At 45.2% G+C, this 15,592-nt stretch overlaps 1 protein-coding gene across 2 annotated transcripts in view; it reads left to right on the top strand.

Moving 5' to 3' along the window:
• The first annotated feature begins 5,221 nt into the window (after positions 1 to 5,221).
• EVL (Enah/Vasp-like) overlaps positions 5,222 to 15,592 on the top strand; it is a 146,356-nt gene continuing 135,985 nt past the window's right edge. The window contains exon 1 of one of the 2 annotated variants that reach the window (XM_027569456.2): positions 5,222 to 5,863. In XM_027569456.2, coding sequence (XP_027425257.2) covers positions 5,859 to 5,863 — 5 coding nt within the window. In that variant the 5' untranslated portion in view covers positions 5,222 to 5,858. The remainder of the gene's footprint in view (positions 5,864 to 15,592) is intronic. The other variant, XM_027569452.2, reaches the window with a different exon arrangement.

The raw sequence follows: 15,592 nt of genomic DNA, 5'->3' as shown, positions 1-15,592 counted from the left end.
TCGGTGTATATCTTACACTTCTTTTATCAAGTTGATTCCTAAATATTTTATTTTTTTATGTTATTGAAGTAGGATTGTTTTCTTAATTTCATTTTCAAATTGTTCATAGCAAGTATATAGAAATACAATTGATTTTTTGGATATTGATCTTGCATCCTGCAACCTTACTGAACTCAATTGTTGGTTTTAATAATTTTTTAGTGGATTCCTTAAGATTTGCTATACACAAGATCATGTCACCTGCAAATAGAGATAGTTTTACTTCTTCCTTTTCAATGGAATGCCTTTCCACCCCCTCATTGCCTAATTACCTCCAGGACAATATTGAAAAGCAGTGGGGAGAGTAGATAACCTTGTGTTGTTCCTGGCCTTAGAAAAAAGCATTCAGGCTTCTGATGAGCTCTTTTGACTTAAAAACTCTATTGTGTCCTCAATTATGGCTTCTCTTCCTTCCATTCCTTTTGGAATTTTTACTATTGAGAAGTCAGGTCTCTTGAATCTATCATTTATGTGTTTTATTTTGTCAATGATAATTTCCATTTCTTCCTTTTGTACTCTGTCTGCTTTGTGAAAGTTTTTTCGTTTGATCTCCTAGGGCCTGAGTCAACAAACGAGGGCCTGCAGGCCCAATCCAGCCTGCCACCTGTTTTTATAAATAAAGTGTTATTGGGACGCCATCATATCCATTCATTCATGGATTGTCTATGGCTGTTTTAAGCTACAATGGCCAAGTGGAGTAGGTATGACAAAGACTGAATGACCTGCAAAAAGCCAAAAATATTTATTATCTTGTCCTTTGTAGGAAAAGTGTGCCAACACTAGTTCTAGATCAGTGTCTTTTCCATTTTTACTACCTCTAATTAATTTTTTCCATTTTGAAATAATGTTTTTATTCCTAAGAATTACTTTTTGTTGTCATATTGCTCTCATGCAAGATCTTCTTGACTCTTCCTGTAACTTCTCTATCATTCCCTCCATTAGACATGCCATCTGCTGACTGCTCAGCTTGTAGAACATCATGTGAGAGGATCGAAGACTTCAAATTTCTCAAGTCCCCTAAAATGTGTGCTCAGAGGCCCAGGCCTCCCAGCCCCATTGTAGGCAGGTCCCCTCAGCCCCACAAAGGCCTGGCTGTCAGGATCTCTAAGCAGGTGTTAGACAGCTGAGAGGGAGGAGTGGCCAGGGAGTTCCTTCCCCAGGGATGACAGTGGACACCCCAAAGCTGAGACCTGGTCTCCAGGGCTGGGAAGGCCCAAGGGAAGTTGGGCCTCCCTAGGGTGGGGCTGGGTGGGGCATTCTTTCCCAAAGGCCCTGTGGCTCCCAGGAAAGGGATCAGCAGCTCTCTCCTGGACTGCTGGCTAGGGTGGCCTAAGGGATGCCCTTGGCTCAGTTTTCTGAACTTAATTAAGTGGGAACACTCAGGCAGCATGGGATGGCAGGATTTGGCTCCAGCCTCCTCCAAAAACGTAGGCCTGCTCCAACCTGGGTCCTCAGTCTGCTTCTCCCATTGCAAAGAGTGGCACTAAGAAGTTGCCCTCTGCCAGAAGGGTACTCATGGTCCTCCCCTCTAGCCCCCCAACATACATACATTAGGCTAAGCTTCCCTCAGTTGGCCCAGGCCTTTGAGACACTCAGCAGGAAACTGGAGTTAACCCTAACCCTAACCCTAACCCTAACCCTAACCCTAACCCGGTATTACCACCACAGGCCCCTCTCCCAAGAGTTGCCTCTTCCTGAGCTTTCAAAGCAGGTGAAACATGGTCTTAAGGAGAGTTACTTTTTGAGCCCAGGAGCCTGAGAGGTAGAGTCAAAAGAGAAGCTCCAGCTGTGAGCCACAGACCATCCTTGGCTGTGGGGAAGGCAAAATGGGCCAGAAGTAATTTCTGTTTCCTGCTGGATGAAACAAGAGCACAAGCAGGAGCTTGGGTTTCCAAAATGTAATGCTTGCAGGCTTGCTCCCCCCCAACCCCCTGCAGGCACTGCTCGGATGAGGGCAAAGAGTCAGCAGGGTCTCCTCACTTCTGTGCTGTAACAGAGGTGGGGTCAAAGAGGAATAAGACCTGCCTACTGCCCTCGTGAAGTTCACCGTCTAGCGGGGGAGTCAGCAGGTCAAAAAGACCATCCCAATATGGGATGGTGAAAGCGTGATGGCGCCGAGCCCCAAGCCCCCAAGCAGTATGGAGGATGGTGCCTGCAGCCTTGGGGGGAGGAGGGTGCTCAGGGTTCTGGGAGAGAGGTGACATGTGGGTGGGGATTGAAGATGGTTTGCCAAGTAGACAGAGGCTGCTGGGCACCAGCGAGGCAGAGACACGTAGGTGCTCAACAAACCTTGGATGAATGAATGATTGAAAACAAACTGTGTTATATTTAAGGAAAACACTGTTGGTAATGAGTGAGTTGGTCAATGAGGTGAATGGTGTGAATGAGGATTTTCAAAGAAAGACGCAGTGTCACAGGTGGTCCCCAAGGTCTCTGAGACATCCGTCGTCTTCACTTCAGAGAAGCATGTCTTTGCTTTGGGTTCTGGCATTAATTAGTAATTGACTTCTGCTGTTAATATAAACCAGACATGGTCTCATTGGTGAATCATCGAAAGCAACTGTGTTTCTTTTGATTATTTGGGGTGAGTGCGGTTTGTTTTAGCAACACCGAGAGAGAGAGAGAGAGAGAGAGAGAGAGAGAGAGAGAGAGAAGATGGCCCACAGGGCTGGTTCCTCAACCGTGACCCCAGGCTGGAAAAGCTTCAAGAAACAAGGAGAGAGCAGGAGATAATGTAGGCAGTGTTGAAACTGGGGTCTGCAGGAACGTGTGTTCATCTGGCTCTTCATCTGCTGGCCTGTGTGACTTCTCTGGGCCTTACTCTCTCCCTCTGGACAGGAGGTTAGACAGATACCTTTGAGGACTTCCTGGCTCTATTATGTGTCTCTGGCTCTATGACTAGCCTGGGCTAATCGCAGAAAGCCTCTGTTTCCTGCCTCCCCCACAAATGGGAAAACCAGTCCAGGAGGGCCTCTCAGCTGACCCACACACATCACATGTTATAAAGTCACTGACTTTGGTGAGCAATCTTTTCAAGTCCGAGGAAGGGTGACCTCCAGAGACAAATCATTTGGGGGCCATACATGTCAAAAATAATGTTAATGTTCTTTTTATCTGAAGAATGTAAAACATGAATTCATGTACTTTTAAGGAATAAAGGCTTTTTCAGTCAATGAGAAACATGCTAAGTAGACTGGTTTCAAAAATGCATGGTTAAGGGAGAGGGTAAGGAGAGGCAAGAGTGAGGCTGCTGGGGAAGGGTGGGAAGACTTTGCAGGAGCCTACGTGTGCTGTTCCTCAGCAGTGCCAACAAGGATGGAGGAGTCCCATCTGTGGGGTGAGAAAGGGAGGCTCAGAGAGGTCTACGCTGCTGGTGGAGCAGCAACACGTGGAGTTCTCCTTCCTAAGCATCCTGGGCTGGGTGGGCAAGACCAACACCCATTCATGGAGAAGCAGGGCTCAGCTTAGGGCACAAGTGGTCCCTACCTGTCCTCCCCAGCTCTTCCTGCTGCTCATGAAGCCCTCTGAGGATCAAACACCGGATCCAAGAAGTGATCTTGCCAGGAGCCCGACAGCTGACTTTGTGAATTCACTGAGTGATGTTGGACCCCCTTCACTTCTTGGGGTTCCACCCCCCATCTCCTACCAACAGAAGGTTTTGCAGGTCCCTTCCAGCATCAATATTCTCTGGTCCTCCTGTCTTTATTGTTCCAGGATATTGGTAGTTAGCAGGAAAGGTTGACAGGGGGTGTATGTCTCACACCTTTGGTGCTAATGTTCTATATTAAATCCGCTACCAACATGGCCCAGTGACCCTTTTCCAGTTACAGGATAGTAACTTATCAGACTCCAAGGCAGCGGGGAGGTCAGAGTGGGCCACAAGCTCCAATAACCCAAGTTGAGAACAAACAGGCCAATATCCCAGGGGCAGGGGTGTTCTTCCACAGTCAGAAACGCACTGACCAAGGGTAACACTGCCTCCACAGAACATACCTGCCTGTCTCCAAGTGCCCTGGAGATTGTCCATTTTGGTAATTTTTAGTGTCTAACAAGTCCCTTCTGTAGCAGAGAGCCAACCCTGACCCTGGGAAGAGAGGGACAAATAAGGCGAGAAGGAGCGGAAACCCTCTGGACCTGCTAACAGGGCTATAGGGGACCAATGTACTCTTTTGAGTTTGAAGACTCCAGCTCAAACAGAAAGAAAGGGAACATGTGACAATCGGTCACGAAGGAACTCATGACAAGTGGATGGTAAAGGAGAGGCAGGGGATACGGAGGGGAAGAAGCACCTAGAGACCCACCCTGCAACCAGGAAGAACTACATTCAACTGTAGCAAACCAGAATGAATGGGCACTGGGATTCTGAGTCAGAGAAACCCGGGCTTGAGAACTGGCTCCACCACTTGCCGTATCTTGGGCAAAACCACATAACTCACAGAGCCTCTTCATCTGGGCTAGGAGTAAAATAGCGACCCTTCCCCGCCTTCTTAAATTCCAAACTTTGCCAAACCCTTAATATGCTCTTGTTTCGACTCAATTTTTAAGAAGGTAGCTATGATTTCGATGATAGACAGGAGAGGGAGCATCAGCGGCAATACTGAGAAAGCACGGCGATCTGCGTCCACTTAGACGTGGGGAGTGGGATCCCGGAAGGTTTCTAGCCAGCAATGAAGATCGCTAACCTTTGGAAGGATGGGGATTTAACAACCAGTGAAAACCTGGAGCACCTACTTTGTGCTGCGATTTTTCACAGCCTTGGTTTTGAGGCGCCTGATGAGGCTCTCGTTGGGCTAGGGGAGGTCCTCCACGTGTTGATATAACCCCAAAGCTGCGACTCAAGGTCCCAGACCTGGCTATTTACAAAAAGAGGACTCACTGGTAGGTGACCTCGACATGCCTGGATCCCGCCTGCCCCTGCGGCCGAGCAGGTGGGGAGCACCGCAAGGGGAAGGGGAATCCTCTGGCCCACGCGCACCGACGCCCGCGCCCTAAGTGCCCTTGGTGGATACCGGGGGGCGCCCCGCGCGGGGAACGGGCTCTGCGCTCCACGTGCCGGACTAGCGCCCCGCCCCGCCCACGACTCCACCTCACCCTCACGGCTCCACCCCTCTCCGGTCGCCCACTGTCCTAAGCCCCTCCCCCCGCGGCTCGTCCTTCCCAGGAAGCCCAGTCCCCACAGCCTGGTCCCCGAAGCTCCGGCCCGTCCCTCGCGGGTCGTCCTTCCCAAGAAGCCCCGCCCCTCGCAGCTCCGCCCCACCCCTTGCAGCCCCTGGCTCGGCGCTCCCGGAGGCGCGGGCGGCGGGGCCCCGCGCCTTTTGTGTCGGGCTCGGGCCGCTGCGCGCGCATTCCCCTCGGAGGCCGGGGGCGGAGGGACGCACGCGCGCGCACTCCCCTCGGCGGGCGGAGGGACGCCCCCTCAGTCCCGGCTGGCGGCGGAGCTCGCCCGCGCGCGCTCCCCGCCTCCCCTTCGGCGGTCCCCGCGCCGCCCGCGCCCGCCGGGGCCGGCGCCCCGAGTCAAGGCGGGCACGCGCTCGCCCCTTCCCCTCCGCCGCCCGCCCTGCCCCCGGCGGCGCGCTCACACGCCGGCCCGGGCACGCGCCCGCCAAGATGGCAGGGGCCGGGGCCCAGCTGTCAGACGCCGTCGCGGCAGCCCGTCCCCGCAGCTAGCGGCCCGGACGCCCGCCCCGAGAAGATGCGCCCCCGCTGCCCCCCGAAGCCCAGCGAGACGCGGAGCCGCCGCGCCCGGGGCCGGCTCCCCCGCTAACGCCCCGCGCCCCGCGCCGCGCCCCCGGCCCCGCGCGCCCGCCCCGGCAGCGACAATGAGGTGAGTCCGGCGAGCGGCGCAGCGGGAGAGGACGGGTTGGGCGGCGCGGGGGCGTTGGCGGGAGAGCCTCGGGAGCGGCGTGGGGGCGTCGAGGACGGCGGGTGGAGGCGGTGGGGGGCACCTGTGGGGCGGGGAGCCGGGCCCGCGGGCAGGTGTGGCGGCGCCGGGCCGCGGCCGCTCGGCCTCGCCTCCCCGGCGGCCCCGCTGGGCGGCCCCCCCGCCCCCCGCCCCCGGCCACCGGCCGCGCTGCGAGCCCCGCTTCGGCTGCCTGGGTGAGGCGGTTGCCCTCACCCGCTCCCCTCTCTCGCCCCCTTTCTCTGGCTTCTCGCGCGCTGGGGCCCCCAAACCAGTGCAGGACCCCAAACCAGCCCTCCCCGATTTATCCCCCAGCCAGGGCTCTGCTGGGTGTCCGGCCAAGAAATACAGCACCGCCGGCGCCCACGAGCCCGGAATTCCTTCTCCAGAGGTAACCCGACCCTGACTTGTCGGGGATAATCGCCTCCTTGCCTTTTCTTTGTAACTTTACCTTCTAAACGCATCGCCCGTTGCACCTACGGTGTCTGTGGTTTCATCTTGCTTGTTTTGTGAACTTGACATAAACGAAACAATACAATAAATGTTTTTTTGTGTCTGCCTTCCTTCACTCAAGTTGTTTTTGAGGTTCATCCATTTTCTTATCGATCTGTAGTGTTCCATTGTATGAATATACCACAATTTGTCCGTTCCACTGTTGGTAGACGTTTGAATTGTTTCTGCCTTTTGGCTATCGTGAATACACTTAGATGTCACCCGGTGCACTCATTTCTGTTGGGTATATACCTGGAAGTGGAATTTCTAGGTGGAAAGATAGGCGTGTCTTCATATTTAAGAGATAATACCAAGTTTTCAAAGCATTTGACCTATTTATACTCCTTCCAGCAAGTGTATGAGAGTTCCTGTGCTCCACATCCTTGTCAGCACTTGGTATTGTCAGTTTTAAATTTTAGCCATCCTGGTGAGTGTGAAGTGGTAGCCCATGGTGGTTTTAAATTGAACTTTCTTGCAGACTGACGAGGTCCTGTTTATTTGGTAGCCTCTTTTACTATGCCTGTTCAGATGTTTTGCCCAGTTTTCTTTGGGGTTTACATGTCTAATTTGTAGTTCTATTCCGAAGTCAAGAAGATTGTTTCTTATAACACCTTGTGGAAATCTTAACTGTTTTGCGGTTCAAATTAAGATCCACAGTCCACTTGGAATTTGTTTTTTGTGTAACTTTGTGTATTTGTGTGTGTGTAACTTTTTTTGTGGAAAAGGGGGTTACGTTTCACTTTTACCAAACACCATTTATTCAGCACTGATTATCAAAAAGGTCATCTTTCCCCCGTAGTTCTTCAGTGCCTTCTTTGTCACCTTCCAGACTTCCATTTGGGGCCATTTCTTTTCACCTGAAGAATACCCTTTAGCGTTCCTTTAGTGCAGGTCTGGGGTGACAGATTTCTTAACAGTGTGTTTGCCAATGTCATTATTTACATGGCATTAAAAAAAACCAATAGCTTAATTGAGACACAATTCACACAGCATAAAATGTACTCATTTAAAGTATACAATTCAGTGGTTTTTAGTGTTTTCACAGAGTTCTCCAACCATTACCACAATCTAATTTTAGAACATTTTCCTCCACTGTGAAGGACCTTTTAGGGACTTACAGAATTCTTGGTTTGCCATTGTTTTCTTTAAGCATTTCAAAGATATTTCGTTATCTCTGACTTGGATTGCTTCTTTTGAGAAGCCCCTTGTCAGTCTGTCGTTTTCTTGAAAGTAGTCTTTTTCTCTGGATGCTTTTAAAATGTTCTCTTTGTCTTTGGTTTTCAGCAATTTTTCTATGCTGTCCCTGTTGGGATTTTTTTTTTTTTTTAACTTATAACTGCAGTGCTTAGGGCTTCTTGGATCCGTGGCCTTACATCTTTCATTAGTTTTGGAAGTCATCATCCATTAGTACATCAGATATGGCTTCCGCCCTGTTCTTTCTCACCTTTCTTTCTGGGACTCCAGTTACATATGTTAGATCATTCATTGGATTTTGTCTCTTAATCTTCTGTGTTTTCTGTTTGTCTCTCTGTCCTTCATTCTGGGTATCTCCTCACTTATCTCTCTTTCTTCTGCTATAAATGATCTGTTAAACCATCAATTGAGGGTGGGTTTTTTGTGTTTTTTTTTAAGATTTTATTTGTTCATTTGAGAGAGAATGAGTGAGTGAGGGAGAGAGCGCACAAGCTAGGGGGAGAGGCAGAGGCAGAGGGAGAAGCAGCCTCCCCCCACTGAGCAGGGAGCCCCATGCGGGGCTTTATCCCAGGACCCCAAGGTTAGGACCTGAGCTGAAGTCAGATGCTTAACTGACTGAGCCACCCACATGCCCCTTTGTGTTTTTTGTTTTTTGTGTTTTTAACACCCAAGATGGGGCTCAAACTCATAAGCCTAAGATCAAGAGTCACATGCTCTACCCACTGAGCCAGCTGGGCTTGCTTCAGTTGAGTTTTTCATTTCAGTTATATATTTTTTGATTCTTTAATTTCCATTTGGTTTTCTTTTTATAGTTTGCCATTATCTGCCAAAATTATCAATCTTGTCTTTTATCTCCTTGAATATGGTATGCATAATTATCTTAAAGTTTGTCTGATTGTGGCACTATTTGTGAGTCTTTTCCGGTGTCTGTTTTCTCTTGGCTTTCACTCATTTTGTCTTGTCTCTTTATGTGCGTAGCTTTTTTTTTTTTTAATTTGTGCTTGCCATTGAATTTGCACAATTATTTTGTAGAAATTGAGATCTAAGATGATGTTTTCCTCTGCCAGAAATAATTCACATTTGCTTTTGTCAGGCGAATGGGGCGCTTGGGATCTGGAGTCACTTCAGTACAGTCTCGGGGATCAAGCTATTTCTAAACTGAGCTGCAGTCCCTGTGAGGGCCAGCCTGTTTGATCCACCTTTACTCCCAGGGTTCAGCTTTTCACCAGCACCTTTCCTCCCTAAGCCAACACCAAACTTTTATCATTCCCTTTGGAATTGGCAAACACCCCCATGGAAAAGTAGCTCTGAATACTGAGCTCAATTTCCTGACTCTCTGATGTTTCTTCCTCCTCCAGGCCTCCATGCAGATATTTATTATATTCTTTCCCTGCTTTTCTAGTTCTCTTCGGTTAAAGATTGTTCTGATTTACTTAATCCATGGTTGCTGGCAGTAAAAGCCCCTCATGCATGCACGTTAGGGGCAGTTTGAGTCAGTATTCAATTCTGCAGGAGATTTAAGGTAGCAGGCTACAGAAACTGGAGAATAATAGCAGCTACTTTCTTGTGTTATGTCAACTATGTTAGATCATCTCAGTTTGTGAAATGCTCTTAGAATCAAGATAATCCCAAAAATAAATCTTTATTTCCCCTTAATATATAATTAGTTGAAAAAATGGCAGTTTAGTGCAGGTCATTACTGTGATGCAAAGGATATTGGAAGCAGATGCTTTCCTCTCTTTTTTCTATATTTCTTTCTCCTGTTTTGATTTTCTTGTTTATTTGTTAAAAATTACTCTTTATCTGGTCCTCTTGAATAGAACATTTAATCTTTTGATCAACAATAGCACAATAGCATTCTCATATTCTATTCTTTTGGATCAGATAAAATGGCATGACTGCAGAAATGCAAGTCTGTACATGGCTTTTCCAAAGTGAGCCATTCAGTTATTCTTTTTCTTTAAGCTGTCTGTTTTTTACACAGATTTTTTAAAATGCTCCTGACAGTTTACCATGGTTCTCTGTCACAGACTGTTTATAGTTAAGCACCAGTGCATGTATATTGACATGTACCTCAAGTACTTGGCTTTTGCACAAGGACCTAAATTAGTCAAAGGAGTATATTCATTATCTCTGTTGTCAGCTCATTTGATTGGGATATTTATAAGCAACTTGGTTTATCCATGAAAAATATTTTGCTTTCTGTTCAATCCCAAGTTTTTTCAATGAAAATAACACCTTATTTTTCTTGCTAGATACTCTCATGGGAGTATAGAGATGTGACCTGTTCATAAAGGTCTGCAAGGTAGTTTCCAAACCATCCATTTTAAGGAGTGTCTAAGAAAGGCATAGGGCTCAAGATGCATTCTCATGAATAAACTGAATATTTGAGGCACATTTTTTTCACATGTTTTAGGAAAAAAGTCCTGTTGAATCAAACTCCTCAGATAATTAAGGCTGTATCTGAGTTTTTCTTTATTTTATAGACTATTGCCTGAATTCTTCCTTTTTCCTAACAGACCTTACATATTTTCATGTCTTCCTTGAAAAATCATTTTTTGAGGGCTTACTGGTGCCTGATGCTGGATTAGGTGGGTAAGGAGGTGAAAAGAACCAGACCTCCCCTCCCAAATAGTCCCCATCCTTAAATGATTTACAGACATCTACTAAATCCTTTTTTTACATCCTTTTTTACTTACTTTTTCGCTTAAAAACCAACCCCCCCCCCATGGAATAGTGTATTTCTGTTTATATGCTTTAGTCATTTATCTGTTGGGAACAGTCTTTTCTCTGAACATTTTCCTTATCTGCCTTTTATCTTTTAAAGACTTGATATATAGAAGGTTAAGATTTTTATGTCATGAAGTCTTTTTCTTTGTGATTTTCCTGTCATTTTTTATGTTTAAGATAGCGTTCTTCTAGAAGTTTGATAAGTATTAAGTTGTTTTATATATAAAATGTAAAAAAGTCATCCTTCAAATTGTCTGGAATATGAGGTGAAGATCAAAATTACATTTGTCTTCAAAATTGCTGATCAGATACTTGACTGTATCAGTAGACACATGGCAGAGATATCAGGAACATTTCCTAAGTTAGATGGTGATACAGACATCCGGATCTCAGAATCGTCTTCAAGGGTGCATGGTTGCAGCCAGTAACATCTGAATGATGATCACCCCCCAGTCTTCAGATCATTTACCTGCCCCCAACAGGGCCAGCCGTGTGTATGTAAGACATGGCCGGTCCAGCATCCTGCAAGTCTGGTTTTGTGCCAGGGAACCACCTCATCTGGGCCAAGAGCATTTTATCAATCTTGGAGTTATACAGAATGCAGTGCGATTACAGGGCACAGGATGAGATACACAGGCACAAACACAGTCCTTATTTATCATCGTGAGCCTGTACTAGCCAACACATGTGGGTCCAAGTACATTTCTGAACCTTGTGCTGCAGAATGGGGACAGACGAGCCTTTCTCCCAAGTCATGAAGGGAGTCATTAGAAGTCATATTAGGGAGACCAGCTATAGAGTTGTGGGGTTTCTGTGTATCTTCCTAGGCTCTCTCTTGTTGTTCTGTCTGCCTGTTTTTAGGCTGGTGCTACTGCTTTATTGACCTTGTAGACGATGATTTTTTTTTTTTAATTTTGAGTTTTACTTTTTTTTTTTACAATTTTATTTATTTATTTATTTTAGAGAAAGAGAGAGCATGCAAGTGGGGAGAGGAGCAGAGGGAGAGAGACAAGCAGACCCCGTGCTGAGTGCAGAGCCCAACACGGGGCTCAATCTCAGGACCCTGAGATCATGACCTGAGCTGAAATCAGGAGTTGGACTCGCAACCAACTGAGCCACCCAGGCACCCCGAGTTTTACTTTTAATGAAAGTTTTAATGTCATTAATTTGTTGAACAATACAGAGCAGTTTAGAAACCTATTTCAGAGTGTTTGAGGAAATACTCATTCAAGCCAGCAATATTCCAATGTTCTTTGTATGAGGCATATGTGGAAATGGTTCTAGTAGCTTATGCTGGCGATTTCCCAAGCTGGTGAAAAGAAGTCACCATGAGTCATAGTGGCATTTATTGTATTTTATTTTAAATTTTTATTTGAATTCCAGTTAACGTACAGTGTAGTATTAGTTTCAGGTGTACGATTTAGTGATTCGACACTTGCATACAACACCCAGTGCTCATCACAACACGTGCCGTCCTTCATCCCCATCACCTATTTCACCCATCCTCCTGCCCACCCCACCCCCACCCCCAGTAACCACCAGTTTGTTCTCTGTAGTTAAGAGCTTGTTTCTTGGTTTACCTCTCTCTCCTTTTTTTTTTTTTCCCTTTTGCTCCTTTTTGGTTTATTTCTTAAATTCTGTGAGTGAAATCATATGGTGTTTGTCTTTCTCTGACTTATTTCACTTAGCATAATACTCTATCCATGTCATTGCAAATGCCAGGATTTCATTCTTTCTTATGGCTGAGTAATATTCCATTGTATATATTTATTTGTGTGTACACACACACACACACACACACACACATCTTTATCCATTCATCAGTCGATGAACATTTGGGCTCTTTCCATACTTTGGCTATTGTAAATAATGCTGCTATAAACATCAGGGTGCATGTCTCCCTTTGAATTAGTATTTTTGTATTCTTTGTGTAAATATCTAGTAGTGTAATTGCTGGATCATAGGGTAGCTCTATTTTTAACTTTTTGAGAAACCTCCATACTGTTTTCCAGAGTGGCTGCACCAGTTTGCCTTCCCACCAATGGTGCATGAGAGTTCCCCTTTCTCTACATTCTAACCAACATGTGTTTCTTGTGTTGTTGATTTTAGCTATTCTGACAGGTGTGAGGTGATACCTCATTGTAGTTTTGATTTGCATTTCCCTGATGATGAGTGATATTGAACATCTTTTCATGTGTCTGTTGGCCATGTGTATGTCTTGTTTGGGAAAATATCTATTCGTGTCTTCTACCTGTTTGCTAATTGGATTACCTGTGGGTTTTTTTGAGTTGTATAAATTCTTTATATATTTTGAATACTAACCCTTTATCAGATATGTCATTTGCAAATATCTTCTCCCATTCCACAGGATCCCTTTAATTTTATTGTTTCCTTCACTGAGCAGCTTTTTATTTTGATGAAGTCCCACTAGTTCATTTTTGCTTTTGTTTCCCTTGCTTCCAGAGATGTGTCTAGAAAGAAGTTGCCACAGCCAATGTCAAAGAGGTTGCTGCCTTTGTTCTCCTCTAGGATTTTAATGGTTTCATGTCTCACATTTAGATCTTTAATCCATTTTGAATTTTTTTTTTTAAAGATTTATTTATTTGTGAAAGAGAGAGCGTGCATGTGCTCGGAGGTGGGGGGAGGAGCAGGGGGAGAGGGAGAGAGAGTCTTAAGCAGACTCCTCGAAGAGGATGGAGGCTGATCGCCTGACCGGGGCTCGATCTCAGGACCCTGAGATCATGAAAGGAGCCAAAACCAAGAGTTGGACACTTAACCAGGTGAACCACCCAGGTGCTCCTATTTTGAATATATTTTTGTGTATGGTGTAAGAAAGTAGTCCAGGTTCATTCTTTGGCATGTTGCTGTCCAGTTTTCCCAACACTATTTTTTGGAGAGACTTTTTCCTTTGCATATTCATTCCTGCCTTGTCACAGATTAATTGACTATATAGTTGTGGGTTGATGATGATTTTTAATATGAGCAAAATCATCCTTTTGTTAAAGTACTGTCATTTTGAATTTGCTGGTTTGGTAGTTTTGTTTGTATCTAGTTTTATAAACATAATAAATTTAACCTTAGATTTGTAATTGTACATAAGTAAACTGCATGAAAATAAATCAGTTTCCCTTTAAAGGGAATCTATATACTACCTAAGTTTGAACTTTGCAGTAGACTGTAAGCTTAATGGCTCTGAGTTGTTAAATGGAAATATCATAAGTGCTAAAGTAATATGAAGAGCACCTGCAGCTGACATCACGGTAGGGGGTGGGAAGGGCAATGGCCCCCTCAGCAAACAACTCTAAGTTTTCTCTTTCCTAGCCCAAAAGGAGATCACCATAGAAACAATTTCTAGTGGAAATTTTCTCTCACTTTTTAGAAAAATAACTTTTTCCTGATTTAAATGTGATATATATTGCATGCAGAGAATTTGAAAACATAGGAAGGTAGAGAAGACAATACAAATCAGCATTGATCCTACTGTTTAGGGAAAACCACGTTAAACATGGACTGTAGTTCCTTTACATGTGCAAGGGAACATTTTTCACAAAATTGATATTGTACGGTGTATTTGTGTTGGACATTTTACATTTAACATATATGTATTACCCCCTTATTAAATAGTCCTTGAAAATATTTTAAATAGGTGAATAATATCTATTATATGATATGCCATAATTTATTTATCAGCACGCCAATTTTGGGACCGCTAACTTGCTTTTAGGGTTTCATCATTGTAAATAACACAGTGGTTAATGTCTGTGCATATAATTCTTAGGGTACATCTTTGATTATCTCCTTAAGATAAATTAGTAAAATGGTATTATTACTGGCATCAAAGGGTATAAAAATATTAAAGCCTCTTGATAAACATTATCAGAATGTTAATTTTAAACAGAGAAGAGAGAAAGAAAGAGATAAAGTTAGTAAAAGGAAGTTTAATCGTGTCAACTTGGAGGTTTCCCCCAAAAACAAAGGACTAGAGAAAGAAGTATGTGGTGTGGTTCCACGAGCTCACCAGTGGGGGGAGCCCTGTTCCCGATTCCTCTATAGCTGCTGGTATGAAGGTGGACTGCCTGTCTTTGTCTTTAAGGCTGTGTGAAGGACATTTTCTCCTCAGTTTGGAGTTAATGTCGGAGTGTGAACAAACTTTCTAAAAAACTGTTGTGTTATGCCACGTTTTGCCCCCTGTTTTCTAAGCAGCCTGGGTTTTAGAGTCAGACCTGATCCTGCTCCAGAGCCACTCCTTACCTGACTGAGCAAATTACCTAACCTTTATGAGCCTCCATTTTTCTCACGTGTACTGAGGATAATTCCACTTCCTGCACAGGGTTTTGTGATGATCAATTGAGAATGCATAAGAAGTTCTTAGCCTGTGGTGTTCAATAAAGGTTAGTTATCTACCTCCCCCACCCCAATTTGTTATGTCTACAAGGAAGATAAACCCTGAAAAATCTGGAACAATTCTGAATTCAGATATTCTGCCCTTTGTCAATCACTATATCACTTATCTACCATAAGTAGTAAGTTTTTGGTTTAGAAGCCATAGTTGATACTAATGCTTCAGTTTCTAAAAATGATTATCTATAAACGATACAAAGGAGAGCTGTTAAAATAAAGACAAAAAGGAGGCAGGCTATTTGGGGGGAGAAGAGATCATTGTACCAGAATATTTACTATAAGAAATAGTTATTGTGGGGCGCCTGGGTGGGTCAGTAGGTTAAGTGTCTGCCTTTGGCTTCGGTCATGATCCCACGGTCCTGGGATCAAGCCCCACATCTGGCTCCCTGCTCATTGGGGAGTCTCCTTCTCGCTCTTCCTCTGCCCCTCCCCCCAGCTTGCTCGTGTACACACTCTCTCTCTCTCTCAAATAAATAAATAAAATCTTAAAAAAAAAAATAGTTCCTGCGGTTGAGCACATTTAGCTGTGAAGTTCACGGAAGCCATGGCGGAAAGGGCAGCATGAGTTGATGTGTGCTGGTGTGCTGTAGTAACACAGACATGCCTTTGTGGGGCTCTAAAGACGTTTTCTGAGTATCTTAGAGACAATGGACCAGAGCTTGGTTTTGGAAGCCTCTTACACACCTCCTCCAGTCCTTTCTTCCTTGTGATAGACTTGACCTAGACTCCTTCCCTAAATGCTTTTAGCCCCCGTAAACATTCTCTGACTCCTGCCTTCCTCTGGGCTCTCTTTGTGGAGCTGTTTCTATTGCTCTGATCTTTTCTTCTCTATGCTCT

Source organism: Zalophus californianus, chromosome 6 (genome assembly GCF_009762305.2).
Source record: "Zalophus californianus isolate mZalCal1 chromosome 6, mZalCal1.pri.v2, whole genome shotgun sequence".
Lineage (NCBI taxonomy): Eukaryota > Metazoa > Chordata > Mammalia > Carnivora > Otariidae > Zalophus > Zalophus californianus.
This window is presented reverse-complemented; position numbering and strand designations above follow the sequence as displayed.